This window comes from Rhinichthys klamathensis, unplaced genomic scaffold, assembly GCF_029890125.1.
Source record: "Rhinichthys klamathensis goyatoka isolate OS25496 unplaced genomic scaffold, OSU_Roscu_1.1 h1tg000122l_1, whole genome shotgun sequence".
Taxonomy (NCBI): domain Eukaryota; kingdom Metazoa; phylum Chordata; class Actinopteri; order Cypriniformes; family Leuciscidae; genus Rhinichthys; species Rhinichthys klamathensis.
In genome coordinates this window covers 465,511-484,048 of record NW_026606659.1, presented here as the reverse complement: position 1 = coordinate 484,048, position 18,538 = coordinate 465,511, and the positions used below count along the sequence as shown (strand labels likewise).

The 18,538-nt window shown below is 49.0% G+C and overlaps 1 protein-coding gene across 2 annotated transcripts in view; it reads left to right on the top strand.

Moving 5' to 3' along the window:
- The first annotated feature begins 394 nt into the window (after positions 1-394).
- Positions 395-18,538, top strand: part of pde8a (phosphodiesterase 8A) — a 122,029-nt gene continuing 103,885 nt past the window's right edge. For both annotated transcript variants that reach the window (XM_056255791.1, XM_056255790.1), the window contains exon 1: positions 395-1,126. In XM_056255791.1, coding sequence (XP_056111766.1) covers positions 1,019-1,126 — 108 coding nt within the window. In that variant the 5' untranslated portion in view covers positions 395-1,018. The remainder of the gene's footprint in view (positions 1,127-18,538) is intronic.

The window sequence follows — 18,538 nt, the reverse complement described above, 5'->3', positions numbered from 1 at the left end:
AGTGCTTTGATATTGCACCGAATAATGATTAAAAACGGGGAGATCAACATTTGTGGATAAATGCTTAGCTAATAAAGTCAAGTCATCCTCATTTATATAGCGCTTTTAACAATGTAGATTGTTTCAAAGCAGCTTTACAGAGATAAACATATAATTTAAGGTAACAGAGTAAAGTAAAAGTAAAAAAAACAAAAACATTATAAAGCTTTGATTTTCATGGGACAAATTACAAGCTCGGTAAACTGCATTTTTCTGAGTTAACTCTATAAGTGAGTCGCATTATTTTCCTCCATCCGCGTCGCGCGTTTGAAGTTCCCTCCACGCGCGAGCCCCGCCCCCCTGCGCGCAAGCCGCCGCTCATTGGCTCGACGCAGCTCATTTGCATTGACGTCATTCGAGGCTGTAGGTCAATCCGTGCGCGTGCTTTTATTGGATCTGCTGCTGTCACACATTCGCGCCGCTGATGTTCTCAACGCGCGTTATTCCTCGTCAGGAAACTCGCGACGCGCAAACGCCTTTCTTTCCGTGTTCTTGCAGCCGCGCGTCGCTTTCTTTCGTCCGTCTGAGGCAGAACCGTAGGCCCGTGATTGACAGCTGCTGTTGAAGGCAGGTTCCGCGAGGTCCGCGTTGACGCGCCGCGCCGGAGTTTCATCAACGGCCCGTTTGATGTCATAAATGCCGGATCGCGCGTTCCGCGGCGGATTTCAGCCTGTTGATGGGGAGCGCGATCAACGCGCCGGCTCCTGAGGCCGCACGGACACACATCGGGTGTGTTTGACGCCTGTCGAAGGAGAATAAACGCTCAAACGCGCCGCACTAATGGACGAATCCGTCGCGTAAATCGAGCCGGAGAAAGACGCCGAGGATGAGGAGTAACGGGCGCGCGTGAGGACAAACATGAGCAGACTTTCTGTTTGATCATCGATAGATCTGATCGATCCGGTCGTCTTGATGATCTGAGAGAGAATCGTTCCTTTTAGCGAGAGGAGCGTCGCGTCGCGCCGCGTCGCGCGGGTGAATGATGGGCTGCGCCTCCAGCATCCACATCTCCGATCGCGTTTATCACAGCGGGAAAGAGTCCGAGGATTCGCAGAACTGCGGACACACCAGACCCAGCGCCCGCCAGGTGAGTGTGTGTGAGAGAGAAAGTGAGTGTGTGTGAGTGTATGAGAAATAGAGAGTGTGTGTGAGAGAGAGTCCGTCCATATCCAGCATCCCAGCCTGAGAGAGAGCGCGCGTGTGTGTGTGTTTGTGTGAAAAAGAGAGAGAGAGAAATTGAGTGTGTGTGAGAGAAAGAGTGTGTGTGTGTCAGAGTGTGTGAGAAAGAGAGAGAGCGCGTGTGTGTGTGTGTGTGTGTGTGTGTGTGAGAGAGAGAGAGAGAGAGAGAGAGTGTGTACGTGTGTGTGTGAGAGAGAGAGAGTGTGTGTGTGAGAAAGAGAGAGAGTGTGTGTGAGAAAGATAGAGTGTGTGTGAGAAAGATAGAGAGAGTGTGTGTGTGAGAAAGATAGAGAGAGAGAGTGTGTGTGTGTGTGTGTGAGAGAGAGAAAGAGAGAGAGAGAGAGAGATATAGTGTGTGTGTGTGTGAGAGAGAGAGAGTGAGTGTGTGTGTGTGTGTGCTTCTGTTAGCCTATAGTCACACACACACACACACACACACACTGGATGCTTCACCCAGAAACTGCCCTTTACTCCCCAAACTTTCCTCCAAAAGAAGAAGATCATCTGAATGAACCATAAACGGAGTCTTGCGGAGTCTTGCGGAGTCTGGCGGAGTCTTGCGGAGTCTTGCGGAGTCTGGCGGAGTCTGGCGGAGTTGGTGGAGTTGGTGGAGTTGGTGGAGTTAGCGGAGTCTGGCGGAGTCTGGCGGAGTTAGCGGAGTTAGCGGAGTCTGTCGGAGTTGGCGGAGTTAGCGGAGTTAGCGGAGTTAGCGGAGTCTGGCGGAGTCTGTCGGAGTTGGCGGAGTTGGCGGAGTTGGCGGAGTTGGCGGAGTTAGCGGAGTTAGCGGAGTCTGGCGGAGTCTGTGTGAGAGAGAGAGAGAGAGAAATTGAGTGTGTGTGAGAGAAAGAGTGTGTGGAGTTGGCGGAGTTAGTGGAGTCTGGCGGAGTTAGCGGAGTCTGGCGGAGTTAGCGGAGTCTGGCGGAGTTAGCGGAGTCTGGCGGAGTTAGCGGAGTCTAGCGGAGTTAGCGGAGTCTGGCGGAGTCTAGCGGAGTCTGGTGGAGTTAGCGGAGTCTGGTGGAGTTAGCGGAGTCTGGCGGAGTTAGCGGAGTCTGGCGGAGTTAGCGGGGTCTGGTGGAGTCTGTCGGAGTTGGCGGAGTTATTGGAGTCTAGCGGAGTCTGGCGGAGTCTAGCGGAGTCTGGCGGAGTTAGCGGAGTTAGTGGAGTCTGGCGGAGTTAGCAGAGTCTGGCGGAGTTAGCGGAGTCTGGCGGAGTTAGCGGAGTCTGGTGGAGTTAGCTGAGTCTGGCGGAGTTAGCAGAGTCTGGCGGAGTTAGCGGAGTCTGGCGGAGTTAGCGGAGTCTGGCGGAGTCTGGCGGAGTCTGGCGGAGTCTGGCGGAGTTAGCGGAGTCTGGCGGAGTTAGCGGAGTATGGCGGAGTTAGCGGAGTCTGGCGGAGTTAGCGGGGTCTGGTGGAGTCTGTCGGAGTTGGCGGAGTTATTGGAGTCTAGCGGAGTCTGGCGGAGTTAGCGGAGTTAGTGGAGTCTGGCGGAGTCTGGCGGAGTTAGCAGAGTCTGGCGGAGTTAGCGGAGTCTGGCGGAGTTAGCAGAGTCTGGCGGAGTTAGCGGAGTCTGGTGGAGTTAGCAGAGTCTGGCGGAGTTAGCAGAGTCTGGCGGAGTTAGCGGAGTCTGGCGGAGTTAGCGGAGTCTGGCGGAGTCTGGCGGAGTCTGGCGGAGTCTGGCGGAGTTAGCGGAGTTAGCGGAGTTAGCGGAGTCTGGCGGAGTCTGGCGGAGTTAGCGGAGTCTGGCGGAGTTAGTGGAGTCTAGCGGAGTCTGGCGGAGTTAGCGGAGTCTGGCGGAGTTAGCGGAGTCTAGCGGAGTCTGGCGGAGTCTAGCGGAGTCTGGCGGAGTTAGTGGAGTCTGGCGGAGTCTAGCGGAGTCTAGCGGAGTCTGGCGGAGTTAGCGGAGTCTGGCGGAGTTAGCGGAGTCTGGCGGAGTTAGCGGAGTATGGCGGAGTTAGCGGAGTCTAGCGGAGTTAGCGGAGTCTGGCGGAGTCTGGCGGAGTTAGCGGAGTCTGGCGGAGTTAGTGGAGTCTAGCGGAGTCTGGCGGAGTTAGCGGAGTCTGGCGGAGTTAGCGGAGTCTAGCGGAGTCTGGCGGAGTCTAGCGGAGTCTAGCGGAGTCTGGCGGAGTCTAGCGGAGTCTGGCGGAGTTAGAGGAGTCTGGCGGAGTCTAGCGGAGTCTGGCGGAGTTAGCTGAGTCTGGCGGAGTTAGTGGAGTCTGGCGGAGTCTAGCGGAGTCTGGCGGAGTTAGCGGAGTCTGGCGGAGTTAGTGGAGTCTGGCGGAGTTAGCGGAGTCTGGCGGAGTTAGCGGGGTCTGGCGGAGTCTAGCGGAGTCTGGCGGAGTTAACGGAGTCTGGAGGAGTTAGCGGAGTCTAGCGGGTCTGGCGGAGTTAGCGGAGTCTGGCGGAGTTAGCGGAGTCTGGCGGAGTTAGCGGAGTCTAGCGGAGTTAGCGGAGTCTAGCGGAGTCTGGCGGAGTCTAGCGGAGTCTGGCGGAGTTAGTGGAGTCTGGCGGAGTCTGGCGGAGTTAGCGGAGTCTAGCGGAGTCTGGCGGAGTTAGCGGAGTCTGGCGGAGTCTGGCGGAGTCTAGCGGAGTCTGGCGGAGTTAGCGGAGTCTAGCGGAGTCTGGCGGAGTTAGCGGAGTCTGGCGGAGTTAGCGGAGTCTAGCGGAGTCTGGCGGAGTCTAGCGGAGTCTGGCGGAGTCTAGCGGAGTCTGGCGGAGTTAGCGGAGTCTAGCGGAGTCTGGCGGAGTTAGCGGAGTCTGGTGGAGTTAGCGGAGTCTGGCGGAGTTAGCGCTCCTGCTCTGCTTGGATGAGGTTTTAAACACACGCAGTTGATTTAGCGATTACTATCAGATGACAACAAAACCTGAACTGCATTGATCTGAATAATCACTCTTTAATAATGATGAATAATGATCAGCTTTATATCTGAATCCGACCCATATTCCATGAAGATTACATCGATTATTTCCCAGTGTCATAGTGAATGTTTGAAAACTTGTGTGTGTGTGTGTGTGTAGTGCACTCATCTCTCTGTGTTCAGTTTGTTACAGTACAGCAGTGGCATCAGATGGTGAAAATATGATGCATTAATAATGACCATATTCATGCACTTTGAAGAATGTTATGGTGATGTCATCATACACGATGCCATGACACAGTTTCTCTGTAATTCTTCTTCAGTATCAGGACAAATCATCATCACCCTTTCGTCACTCAAAACTCTATGATATTACTACCTTATTAATTTTTTATTAATATTTTATACAATTTAATAAAAAATTAACGGCCGCTAATGAGGAATGTATCTATGGTTTTTACAAGCGCAAACCGAGGATAGCGCGGATATTACGTCATTAATATGCGACAATGACAAGGACGAGTTATTATTTAAAACTGAATTTTCTCTGGATTTACAAATCTTTGGGAACTTTTGGGATAATGTAAGCACACAACTTCATGAAATATATCACACTGTGAAAATGGTTTTTGAATGTTTTATTACAAAAATCTTACATATTGTGCCTTTAAGGGGTCATAGCAATCACTAAAAGAAAAAAAAGAAAAACATATAGGCTATTAGGAGTGTGCCATCTCATGTTCCAGGCTTATAATGCAAGCAAGTATATTCAAGCAAAATACAGGATGTCTTAGTTCTTTGAAACACACCAACATTACTCGCGTATCGATAGGGCTGGGCGATATGGAGCAAAAAATATATCTCGATATATTTAGAGCCCGACCGATATTAGGCATTTTCCTAACTATCGGTATCGGCCTTTATAATGGCCGATAAATTAATATTTTAAAAAATGCGGGTGCGGTGATTCATGTAAGGGTGGCGCTGCCAATAAAGCACATAAAAGCTGTCACAGAGAACTGGCAAAAGTAATGATTATGAATAAATCAAATAGCAAGGAGACATTTTAATGTTTTATTAATAAACAAGTGTTTTCAGTCAGTGTCGCTGCAAAGTTGACGACGCTGACTCGCGATCTTCAGTGAACAGGCCAGAGAGAAATGCACATGTCATACGGATTACAGCAGAGAGCAGTCTGCCTTTCGTTTTGAATTGTTCTGTTTAAAAGTAGACATTTCAATATACATATATTTCTGCTGAGTTTTGGCTAATTTATGAGATGAGTTGCAGTTCACGCGCCGGCGCTGCCGTGTCGAGATGATCTATTGTCTGCTATATTTACTTCTTATTTATTAAATCCAGGCAATTGGTTGATGAAACATTGATTAAAATTAAGATACAATTAATACAAAACGAAATTCACTTTAATGAAAGGCTTTGTGCTTTCTGTTTTGAGGGCTCGGTGAACGTTTTAAAGTCGTTTAGTGCCGCTTTCAGAGCTTGTCACATCCGTTGTTTTTTCCTCATAAATGCAAACACGAAAAATCAAATAAAATGAATATTTTATGTTCTGTTGAGAGCCAGCTCTTCTTCGTCCGGTGGGTAGTAGCCTACTTGTGATTTGCGCAGTGTAATTCACAGAATTGATTTCTCTGCTACAGCCTCTGTCACGTATTGTGTGAGCTTGTGATGACTAGGGAAAGCGCGCAGCTGAGAAGTCCTGAGTATATTGTCTGCTATATTTACTTCTTATGTATTAAATCCAGGCAATTGGTTGATGAAACATTGATTAAAATGCGTTGCGCGAGCGTCAAATCTCCGACAGGAAACTGATGCCTAGGGCTGGGCAAAAAAAACGATTATCCGATTAATCGTTTTTTAAAATGTGGTCGATTCAAAAACTATTCTCAACGGCCACGAATCGATTTTTTCCATATTCAGGGCTCGCGGTGCTGCGTCTTCTCACTCTGCACAAGGCAAGCGTCAAGCGCTGCAGGCGTCGATACACACTCGTGTTTTGGAGTCGGGACATGATTCACTTGCACAATCGGGCCAGCATTGCATCGTAACTAACGTTTATCATTTTCACGTCTTTTTTAAGTTTTACCAGTTTAAACATTCAAGCAATTTTAAATATCCTGTGCTCGCGCATGTTTTCCATTGCGTGCACATACAGTAAAGCCTCAGGCCCCATCCACACTACTGCGTTTTAGTTTAGAAACGGATAATTAAAACGAATACGATCTCCGTCCACACCAGCGCTTTAGCTGCGTATTAGAATTGATCTCCGTCCACATTAAAACGACTGAAAACGCGGATCACGTGACCATTCACCAACACTGGGCATGCGCGTGCAAACACAACTTCATTGATAAAATTATCCCAGCATGCTCTGGGTTAACCCCAAACCGACGCTCCATGTACGGTCAACACCGCCGCTGCACACGGGAATCATCACAGATCGCTGGAATAATAGCTTGACTCCGGCGCATGTAGGCAGTTATAGCGCTGTAAAATGCAGAATTTACTTGTACAACAGCGGCTAGCAAAGATATACGCCATGACTGACGACACCCAATCATAGAGCCGAGCGTGAGCCTCTACTACGCCATCGCGCCTCTACTACGGCCGCGTCCGGTGTAGACAGTGTTGAAGCTCATTCTGCCTAACGCTACGCTACACAAGCAATAATTTATATAATTATAATAACACTATGTTTCACGTTTAGTACATTTTGCTTACTACTTATTTAAAAATAGTATAAAAGTACTGTATATATGTAATTAAAAAACGTTTTCATTATGATATTATTAATTCTACTTTAGTAAAAATATCTGAGTTCTTCCTCCACTGGTAGAGATTAGAGGAATTAAGACTAAAAATAGAAGATAATATTTTACATTAAATGAATACATGATTCACTAACTATTTCTTCTATGTACATTTCTGAAATTCACTTTATGTAAAGCTGCTTTGAAACAATATGTATTGTGAAAAGCGCTATACAAATACCTTTGAATTGAATTGAATAATAAGGTTTTGTCAGTGACACTTTTGATATATTTATTGATATGTTATGTTTTATATAACGTGACTAAATTAAAAGACAAAGTCGTTAGTGAAGATTATGCAACAGTATTTAATATAACATGCAATGCAAACTAGTTTGGTTACAGCTCAAATGTATCATTCTCAGTCTATTATTCCCCCTGTCTCCATTACATGAGTCACACAAGTGTTTGATCACCACATTTGAGTGATCATTGCAAAACGTGTATATATTTATTATTCTGTTTACACTGTGTATTCTATATACAGTGCCCATCAAAAGTTTGTATACACCAATAGGAAAGTGTGTCCAAACTTTTGACTGGTACTGTACTATAATACACATACATAATATTGCTACTGTATTATAATATACACATAAATAATATCGGGCGATATATCGGTATCTGGCTTTTTTTTAATCGGTATAGGCATCGGCCCCCAAAAATCCATATCGGTCGGGCTCTAATATATATTTTGCTAAATCTCGATATTCGATATATATCTCGATATCTTTACAGGAAAATTGATGTGAATACAACTCAAAATATAGGCCTACAATCAATAGAAAATTAATTTTCCATAACAGAATGTAACCAAATGAGAAAATTCAAGGGAGAACTATGCACTATGGAAGTTCGATTAATGGATACAATTCAGAGTTATTGTTATTTGATGCTTAAGAAACTTAAAACCTGGTTGTGGTACAGTGTCAGTGATTAGTTGTGAAATCTTGCATAAATTGAATCTTATTTAATCCTCCATATGAAAGTTTATGTGCTCGAATTATTTCTATTTATTAAACAATAGTTTAAAACAAGGCGTTTGTAGTAGCCTACTGATTACTGGAGTCCATTAATCGAACTTCCATGCCTCTTATATAGTAATTATATATTGTAGTATGTAGCAGGGGCGGAGTGGGACCAAAAAATATACCGGGAAAGTCTGTAGACCACCGGGCCTCGTCGCCGGCAGGGCCGGGTTAAGAGTTCAGAGGCCCCTGGGCACAATGTCTTGTAGGCCCCCTCTTAGGCAGGCCAAATGTATATTTTGTCCAAGGACATTTTAATATGGCATTTACAGTTTTAATGACTTAAAAGGAACTTTGTTGTAGGCCTACTATGCTGGATTAAAGTTCATAAATGGTTGTTCTTTCACATAGGATTTTGTAAAACTATGTTGGGTGGACCTCTGTGCCTCTGGGGGGTTCGGGGGCATGCTCCCGCGCAAGATTTTTTTTTACATTTTAAGGTTAAATGCATCAATCTGGTGCTCTTTGAGAGATCAAAATGAAGAGCTTCAACCCATGAACTGCTCATTGAACAAAGAAAAAGCATTGATTTGTACCTGGACAATAAAGAGGGCTCAAACATCTTTTTAGTTATGAGAGTCTCAGTCTACATTACATTATCACTGTTGTTTTGGGATGCAAAACAATTATTATAATAATGTAATAATGATTTATATAATTATTCCTATGACGTAAAATCCATATAGCCTATAAATGTACTGTATAAATGAAAATGAATATTTCCAAAGTATATTTTAGCCTACATTACACTATAGTATATGAAAATTTAAATACTTTTGTCCTAATTTGCTGATTGCGTGAGCAAAGAGCGCACTTTTCTTTCAATCACTTAGCACAAACAGGATGCCTATATACTTAATTAAAGTCTTGTGCTGTTTTATAAAGGCACAAAGCCATATCATGGTTTCGATTTTAGTTCGTTGTCAAAATATAACGCTAGAGACATTTATGGTATAGGCGGTACAGTTTACATCCCTATGTGTTGGGAAAAGGGGGAAGAGAGAGTTCGGCAAAAGGCGGATTCGAACTCGGGTCGAACGCGTCAAAAGCTGCTTTCAAGCACTACACACCCTACTACCTACGCCACTGTAGCTATTTCGTGACAGGCGTCTTTTTGCCGAAAAGACAGTCACTTAGTGCAAATATATGCTCCGCTATCAAAAATGTAAAAAAACGTTTTTTTTTCCCCCTCGCTTGGGCCTCAAGTGCGCATGGCTATAACACATAACATGGTATAACTATTATCAGACCGGCCCTCGCGGGCCTCGAAACACTACCGGCCCACCGGGGAAACTCCCGACTCTCCCGATTGCCACTCCGCCCCTGGTATGTAGGCTACCAGTTTGCTAATGCAATTTACTAATGCTCACACTCGGCCTCTCTCGCGCGCAGACACACTCGGCCTCTCTCGCGCGCAGACACACTCGGCCTCTCTCGCGCTCAGACACACTCGGCCTCTCTCGCGCTCAGACACACTCGGCCTCTCTCGCGCTCAGACACACTCGGCCTCTCTCGCGCGCAGACACACTCGGCCTCTCTCGCGCTCAGACACACTCGGCCTCTCTCGCGCGCAGACACACTCGGCCTCTCTCGCGCTCAGACACACTCGGCCTCTCTCGCGCGCAGACACACTCGGCCTCTCTCGCGCTCAGACACACTCGGCCTCTCTCGCGCTCAGACACACTCGGCCTCTCTCGCGCGCAGACACACTCGGCCTCTCTCGCGCGCAGACACACTCGGCCTCTCTCGCGCGCAGACACACTCGGCCTCTCTCGCGCGCAGACACACTCGGCCTCTCTCGCGCTCAGACACACTCGGCCTCTCTCGCGCGCAGACACACTCGGCCTCTCTCGCGCGCAGACACACTCGGCCTCTCTCGCGCTCAGACACACTCGGCCTCTCTCGCGCGCAGACACACTCGGCCTCTCTCGCGCTCAGACACACTCGGCCTCTCTCGCGCTCAGACACACTCGGCCTCTCTCGCGCGCAGACACACTCGGCCTCTCTCGCGCTCAGACACACTCGGCCTCTCTCGCGCGCAGACACACTCGGCCTCTCTCGCGCTCAGACACACTCGGCCTCTCTCGCGCTCAGACACACTCGGCCTCTCTCGCGCTCAGACACACTCGGCCTCTCTCGCGCGCAGACACACTCGGCCTCTCTCGCGCTCAGACACACTCGGCCTCTCTCGCGCTCAGACACACTCGGCCTCTCTCGCGCTCAGACACACTCGGCCTCTCTCGCGCTCAGACACACTCGGCCTCTCTCGCGCTCAGACACACTCGGCCTCTCTCGCGCTCAGACACACTCGGCCTCTCTCGCGCTCAGACACACTCGGCCTCTCTCGCGCGCAGACACACTCGGCCTCTCTCGCGCGCAAACACATTCGGCCTCTCTCGCGCGCAGACACACTCGGCCTCTCTCGCGCGCAGACACACTCGGGCCTCTCTCGCGCGCAGACACACTCGGCCTCTCTCGCGCGCAGACACACTCGGGCCTCTCTCGCGCGCAGACACACTCGGCCTCTCTCGCGCGCAGACACACTCGGCCTCTCTCGCGCTCAGACACACTCGGCCTCTCTCGCGCTCAGACACACTCGGCCTCTCTCGCGCTTAGACACACTCGGCCTCTCTCGCGCGCAGACACACTCGGCCTCTCTCGCGCTCAGACACACTCGGCCTCTCTCGCGCGCAGACACACTCGGCCTCTCTCGCGCGCAGACACACTCGGGCCTCTCTCGCGCGCAGACACACTCGGCCTCTCTCGCGCGCAGACACACTCGGGCCTCTCTCGCGCTCAGACACACTCGGCCTCTCTCGCGCTCAGACACACTCGGCCTCTCTCGCGCTCAGACACACTCGGCCTCTCTCGCGCTCAGACACACTCGGCCTCTCTCGCGCGCAGACACACTCGGCCTCTCTCGCGCTCAGACACACTCGGCCTCTCTCGCGCTCAGACACACTCGGCCTCTCTCGCGCTCAGACACACTCGGCCTCTCTCGCGCTCAGACACACTCGGCCTCTCTCGCGCTCAGACACACTCGGCCTCTCTCGCGCTCAGACACACTCGGCCTCTCTCGCGCTCAGACACACTCGGCCTCTCTCGCGCGCAGACACACTCGGCCTCTCTCGCGCGCAAACACATTCGGCCTCTCTCGCGCGCAGACACACTCGGCCTCTCTCGCGCGCAGACACACTCGGGCCTCTCTCGCGCGCAGACACACTCGGCCTCTCTCGCGCGCAGACACACTCGGGCCTCTCTCGCGCGCAGACACACTCGGCCTCTCTCGCGCGCAGACACACTCGGCCTCTCTCGCGCGCAGACACACTCGGCCTCTCTCGCGCGCAGACACACTCGGCCTCTCTCGCGCGCAGACACACTCGGCCTCTCTCGCGCGCAGACACACTCGGCCTCTCTCGCGCTCAGACACACTCGGCCTCTCTCGCGCGCAGACACACTCGGCCTCTCGCGCGCGCAGACACACTCGGCCTCTCTCGCGCTCAGACACACTCGGCCTCTCTCGCGCGCAGACACACTCGGCCTCTCTCGCGCGCAGACACACTCGGCCTCTCTCGCGCGCAGACACACTCGGCCTCTCTCGCGCGCAGACACACTCGGCCTCTCATTGGTTCTCGCTGAAGCTCAAACGTGCTGCGTAACACGAGAATGATCCTCATTGGTTCTTGCTGAAGCTCAAACGTGCTGCGTAACACGAGAATGAACCTCATTGGTTCTCGCTGAAGCTCAAACGTGCTGCGTAACACGAGATTGAACCTCATTGGTTCTCGCTGAAGCTCAAACTTACTGCGTAACACGAGAATGAACCTCATTGGTTCTCGCTGAAGCTCAAACGTGCTGCGTAACACGAGAATGATCCTCATTGGTTCTTGCTGAAGCTCAAACGTGCTGCGTAACACGAGAATGAACCTCATTGGTTCTCGCTGAAGCTCAAACGTGCTGCGTAACACGAGATTGAACCTCATTGGTTCTCGCTGAAGCTCAAACTTACTGCGTAACACGAGAATGAACCTCATTGGTTCTCGCTGAAGCTCAAACTTACTGCGTAACACGAGAATGATCCTCATTGGTTCTTGCTGAAGCTCAAACGTGCTGCGTAACACGAGAATGAACCTCATTGGTTCTTGCTGAAGCTCAAACGTACTGCGTAACACGAGAATGAACCTCATTGGTTCTTGCTGAAGCTCAAACGTGCTGCATAACACGAGAATGAACCTCATTGGTTCTTGCTGAAGCTCAAACGTACTGCGTAACACGAGAATGATCCTCATTGGTTCTTGCTGAAGCTCAAACGTGCTGCGTAACACGAGAATGAACCTCATTGGTTCTCGCAGAAGCTCAACATGCTGCGTAACACGAGAATGATCCTCATTGGTTCTCGCAGAAGCTCAAACGTGCTGCGTAACACGAGAATGATCCTCATTGGTTCTCGCTGAAGCTCAAACGTGCTGCGTAACACGAGAATGAACCTCATTGGTTCTCGCTGAAGCTCAAACGTGCAGCGTAACACTAGAATGATCCTCATTGGTTCTCGCTGAAGCTCAAACGTGCAGCGTAACACTAGAATGATCCTCATTGGTTCTCGCTGAAGCTCAAACGTGCAGCGTAACACTAGAATGAATCTCATTGGTTCTCGCAGAAGCTCAAACGTGCTGCGTAACACGAGAATGAACCTCATTGGTTCTTGCAGAAGCTCAAACTTACTGCGTAACACGAGAATGAACCTCATTGGTTCTCGCTGAAGCTCAAACGTGCAGCGTAACACTAGAATGATCCTCATTGGTTCTCGCTGAAGCTCAAACGTGCTGCGTAACACGAGAATGATCCTCATTGGTTCTCGCAGAAGCTCAAACGTGCAGCGTAACACTAGAATGATCCTCATTGGTTCTCGCTGAAGCTCAAACGTGCAGCGTAACACTAGAATGAATCTCATTGGTTCTCGCTGAAGCTCAAACGTGCTGCGTAACACGAGAATGAACCTCATTGGTTCTCGCTGAAGCTCAAACGTGCTGCGTAACACGAGAATGAACCTCATTGATTCTTGCTGAAGCTCAAACTTACTGCGTAACACGAGAATGAACCTCATTGGTTCTTGCAGAAGCTCAAACGTGCTGCGTAACACGAGAATGAACCTCATTGGTTCTTGCAGAAGCTCAAACTTACTGCGTAACACGAGAATGAACCTCATTGGTTCTCGCTGAAGCTCAAACTTACTGCGTAACACGAGAATGAACCTCATTGGTTCTCGCTGAAGCTCAAACGTGCTGCGTAACACTAGAATGAATCTCATTGGTTCTCGCTGAAGCTCAAACGTGCTGCGTAACACGAGAATGAACCTCATTGGTTCTTGCTGAAGCTCAAACGTGCTGCGTAACACGAGAATGATCCTCATTGGTTCTCGCTGAAGCTCAAACGTGCTGCGTAACACGAGAATGATCCTCATTGGTTCTCGCTGAAGCTCAAGCGTGCTGCGTAACACGAGAATGATCCTCATTGGTTCTCGCTGAAGCTCAAACGTGCTGCGTAACACGAGAATGATCCTCATTGGTTCTTGCTGAAGCTCAAACGTGCTGCGTAACACGAGAATGAACCTCATTGGTTCTCGCTGAAGCTCAAACGTGCTGCGTAACACTAGAATGATCCTCATTGGTTCTCGCTGAAGCTCAAGCGTGCTGCGTAACACGAGAATGATCCTCATTGGTTCTTGCTGAAGCTCAAACGTGCTGCGTAACACGAGAATGATCCTCATTGGTTCTTGCTGAAGCTCAAACGTGCTGCGTAACACGAGAATGAACCTCATTGGTTCTTGCTTAAGCTCAAACGTGCTGCGTAACACGAGAATGATCCTCATTGGTTCTTGCTGAAGCTCAAACTTACTGCGTAACACGAGAATGATCCTCATTGGTTCTCGCTGAAGCTCAAACGTGCTGCGTAACACGAGAATGAACCTCATTGGTTCTCGCTGAAGCTCAAACGTGCTGCGTAACACGAGAATGAACCCCATTGGTTCTCGCTGAAGCTCAAACGTGCTGCGTAACACTAGAATGATCCTCATTGGTTCTCGCTGAAGCTCAAACGTGCTGCGTAACACTAGAATGATCCTCATTGGTTCTCGCTGAAGCTCAAGCGTGCTGCGTAACACGAGAATGATCCTCATTGGTTCTTGCTGAAGCTCAAACGTGCTGCGTAACACGAGAATGATCCTCATTGGTTCTTGCTGAAGCTCAAACGTGCTGCGTAACACGAGAATGAACCTCATTGGTTCTTGCTTAAGCTCAAACGTGCTGCGTAACACGAGAATGATCCTCATTGGTTCTTGCTGAAGCTCAAACTTACTGCGTAACACGAGAATGATCCTCATTGGTTCTCGCTGAAGCTCAAACGTGCTGCGTAACACGAGAATGAACCTCATTGGTTCTCGCTGAAGCTCAAACGTGCTGCGTAACACGAGAATGAACCTCATTGGTTCTCGCTGAAGCTCAAGCGTGCTGCGTAACACGAGAATGATCCTCATTGGTTCTTGCTGAAGCTCAAACGTGCTGTGTAACACGAGAATGATCCTCATTGGTTCTTGCTTAAGCTCAAACGTGCTGCGTAACACGAGAATGATCCTCATTGGTTCTTGCTGAAGCTCAAACTTACTGCGTAACACGAGAATGATCCTCATTGGTTCTCGCTGAAGCTCAAACGTGCTGCGTAACACGAGAATGAACCTCATTGGTTCTTGCAGAAGCTCAAACTTACTGCGTAACACGAGAATGAACCTCATTGGTTCTCGCTGAAGCTCAAACGTGCTGCGTAACACGAGAATGAACCTCATTGGTTCTCGCTGAAGCTCAAGCGTGCTGCGTAACACGAGAATGATCCTCATTGGTTCTCGCTGAAGCTCAAACGTGCTGCGTAACACGAGAATGATCCTCATTGGTTCTCGCTGAAGCTCAAACGTGCTGCGTAACACGAGAATGATCCTCATTGGTTCTCGCTGAAGCTCAAACGTGCTGCGTAACACGAGAATGAACCTCATTGGTTCTCGCTGAAGCTCAAACGTGCTGCGTAACACGAGAATGAACCTCATTGGTTCTTGCTGAAGCTCAAACGTGCTGCGTAACACGAGAATGATCCTCATTGGTTCTCGCTGAAGCTCAAACGTGCTGCGTAACACGAGAATGAACCTCATTGGTTCTCGCTGAAGCTCAAACATGCTGCGTAACACGAGAATGAACCTCATTGGTTCTCGCTGAAGCTCAAACGTGCTGCGTAACACGAGAATGATCCTCATTGGTTCTCGCTGAAGCTCAAACGTGCTGCGTAACACGAGAATGAACCTCATTGGTTCTCGCTGAAGCTCAAACGTGCTGCGTAACACGAGAATGAACCTCATTGGTTCTTGCTGAAGCTCAAACGTGCTGCGTAACACGAGAATGATCCTCATTGGTTCTCGCTGAAGCTCAAACGTGCTGCGTAACACGAGAATGAACCTCATTGGTTCTCGCTGAAGCTCAAACATGCTGCGTAACACGAGAATGAACCTCATTGGTTCTCGCTGAAGCTCAAACGTGCTGCGTAACACGAGAATGAACCTCATTGGTTCTCGCTGAAGCTCAAACGTGCTGCGTAACACGAGAATGATCCTCATTGGTTCTCGCTGAAGCTCAAACGTGCTGCGTAACACGAGAATGAACCTCATTGGTTCTCGCTGAAGCTCAAGGGTGCTGCGTAACACGAGAATGAACCTCATTGGTTCTCGCTGAAGCTCAAACGTGCTGCGTAACACGAGAATGATCCTCATTGGTTCTTGCTGAAACTCAAACGTGCTGCGTAACACGAGAATGATCCTCATTGGTTCTCGCTGAAACTCAAGCGTGCTGCGTAACACGAGAATGATCCTCATTGGTTCTCGCTGAAGCTCAAACGTGCTGCGTAACACGAGAATGATCCTCATTGGTTCTTGCTGAAGCTCAAACGTGCTGCGTAACACGAGAATGAACCTCATTGGTTCTCGCTGAAGCTCAAACGTGCTGCGTAACACGAGAATGAACCTCATTGGTTCTCGCTGAAGCTCAAACGTGCTGCGTAACACTAGAATGATCCTCATTGGTTCTCGCTGAAGCTCAAGCGTGCTGCGTAACACGAGAATGATCCTCATTGGTTCTTGCTGAAGCTCAAACTTACTGCGTAACACGAGAATGATCCTCATTGGTTCTCGCTGAAGCTCAAACGTGCTGCGTAACACGAGAATGAACCTCATTGGTTCTCGCTGAAGCTCAAACGTGCTGCGTAACACGAGAATGAACCTCATTGGTTCTCGCTGAAGCTCAAGCGTGCTGCGTAACACGAGAATGAACCTCATTGGTTCTTGCTGAAGCTCAAACGTGCTGCGTAACACGAGAATGAACCTCATTGGTTCTCGCTGAAGCTCAAGCGTGCTGCGTAACACGAGAATGATCCTCATTGGTTCTTGCTGAAGCTCAAACGTGCTGCGTAACACGAGAATGAACCTCATTGGTTCTTGCTGAAGCTCAAACGTGCTGCGTAACACGAGAATGATCCTCATTGGTTCTTGCTGAAGCTCAAACGTGCTGCGTAACACGAGAATGAACCTCATTGGTTCTTGCTGAAGCTCAAACGTGCTGCGTAACACGAGAATGATCCTCATTGGTTCTTGCTGAAGCTCAAACGTGCTGCGTAACACGAGAATGAACCTCATTGGTTCTCGCTGAAGCTCAAACGTGCTGCGTAACACGAGAATGAACCTCATTGGTTCTCGCTGAAGCTCAAACGTGCTGCGTAACACTAGAATGATCCTCATTGGTTCTCGCTGAAGCTCAAGCGTGCTGCGTAACACGAGAATGATCCTCATTGGTTCTTGCTGAAGCTCAAACGTGCTGCGTAACACGAGAATGAACCTCATTGGTTCTTGCTGAAGCTCAAACGTGCTGCGTAACACGAGAATGATCCTCATTGGTTCTCGCTGAAGCTCAAACGTGCTGCGTAACACTAGAATGATCCTCATTGGTTCTTGCTGAAGCTCAAACTTACTGCGTAACACGAGAATGATCCTCATTGGTTCTCGCTGAAGCTCAAACGTGCTGCGTAACACGAGAATGAACCTCATTGGTTCTCGCTGAAGCTCAAACGTGCTGCGTAACACGAGAATGAACCTCATTGGTTCTCGCTGAAGCTCAAACGTGCTGCGTAACACGAGAATGAACCTCATTGGTTCTTGCTGAAGCTCAAACGTGCTGCGTAACACAAGAATGATCCTCATTGGTTCTTGCTGAAGCTCAAACTTACTGCGTAACACGAGAATGATCCTCATTGGTTCTCGCTGAAGCTCAAACGTGCTGCGTAACACGAGAATGATCCTCATTGGTTCTCGCTGAAGCTCAAACTTACTGCGTAACACGAGAATGAACCTCATTGGTTCTCGCTGAAAGTCAAGCGTGCTGCGTAACACGAGAATGATCCTCATTGGTTCTTGCTGAAGCTCAAACGTGCTGCGTAACACGAGAATGAACCTCATTGGTTCTCGCTGAAGCTCAAACGTGCTGCGTAACACGAGAATGATCCTCATTGGTTCTCGCTGAAGCTCAAACGTGCTGCGTAACACGAGAATGAACCTCATTGGTTCTCGCTGAAGCTCAAACGTGCTGCGTAACACGAGAATGATCCTCATTGGTTCTCGCTGAAGCTCAAACGTGCTGCGTAACACGAGAATGAACCTCATTGGTTCTCGCTGAAGCTCAAACGTGCTGCGTAACACGAGAATGATCCTCATTGGTTCTCGCTGAAGCTCAAACTTACTGCGTAACACGAGAATGAACCTCATTGGTTCTCGCTGAAAGTCAAGCGTGCTGCGTAACACGAGAATGATCCTCATTGGTTCTCGCTGAAGCTCAAACGTGCTGCGTAACACGAGAATGAACCTCATTGGTTCTTGCTGAAGCTCAAACGTGCTGCGTAACACGAGAATGATCCTCATTGGTTCTTGCTGAAGCTCAAACGTGCTGCGTAACACGAGAATGATCCTCATTGGTTCTTGCTGAAGCTCAAACTTACTGCGTAACACGAGAATGATCCTCATTGGTTCTTGCTGAAGCTCAAACTTACTGCGTAACACGAGAATGATCCTCATTGGTTCTCGCTGAAGCTCAAACGTGCTGCGTAACACGAGAATGATCCTCATTGGTTCTCGCTGAAGCTCAAACTTACTGCGTAACACGAGAATGAACCTCATTGGTTCTCGCTGAAAGTCAAGCGTGCTGCGTAACACGAGAATGATCCTCATTGGTTCTCGCTGAAGCTCAAACGTGCTGCGTAACACGAGAATGAACCTCATTGGTTCTTGCTGAAGCTCAAACGTGCTGCGTAACACGAGAATGATCCTCATTGGTTCTTGCTGAAGCTCAAACGTGCTGCGTAACACGAGAATGATCCTCATTGGTTCTTGCTGAAGCTCAAACTTACTGCGTAACACGAGAATGATCCTCATTGGTTCTTGCTGAAGCTCAAACTTACTGCGTAACACGAGAATGATCCTCATTGGTTCTCGCTGAAGCTCAAACGTGCTGCGTAACACGAGAATGAACC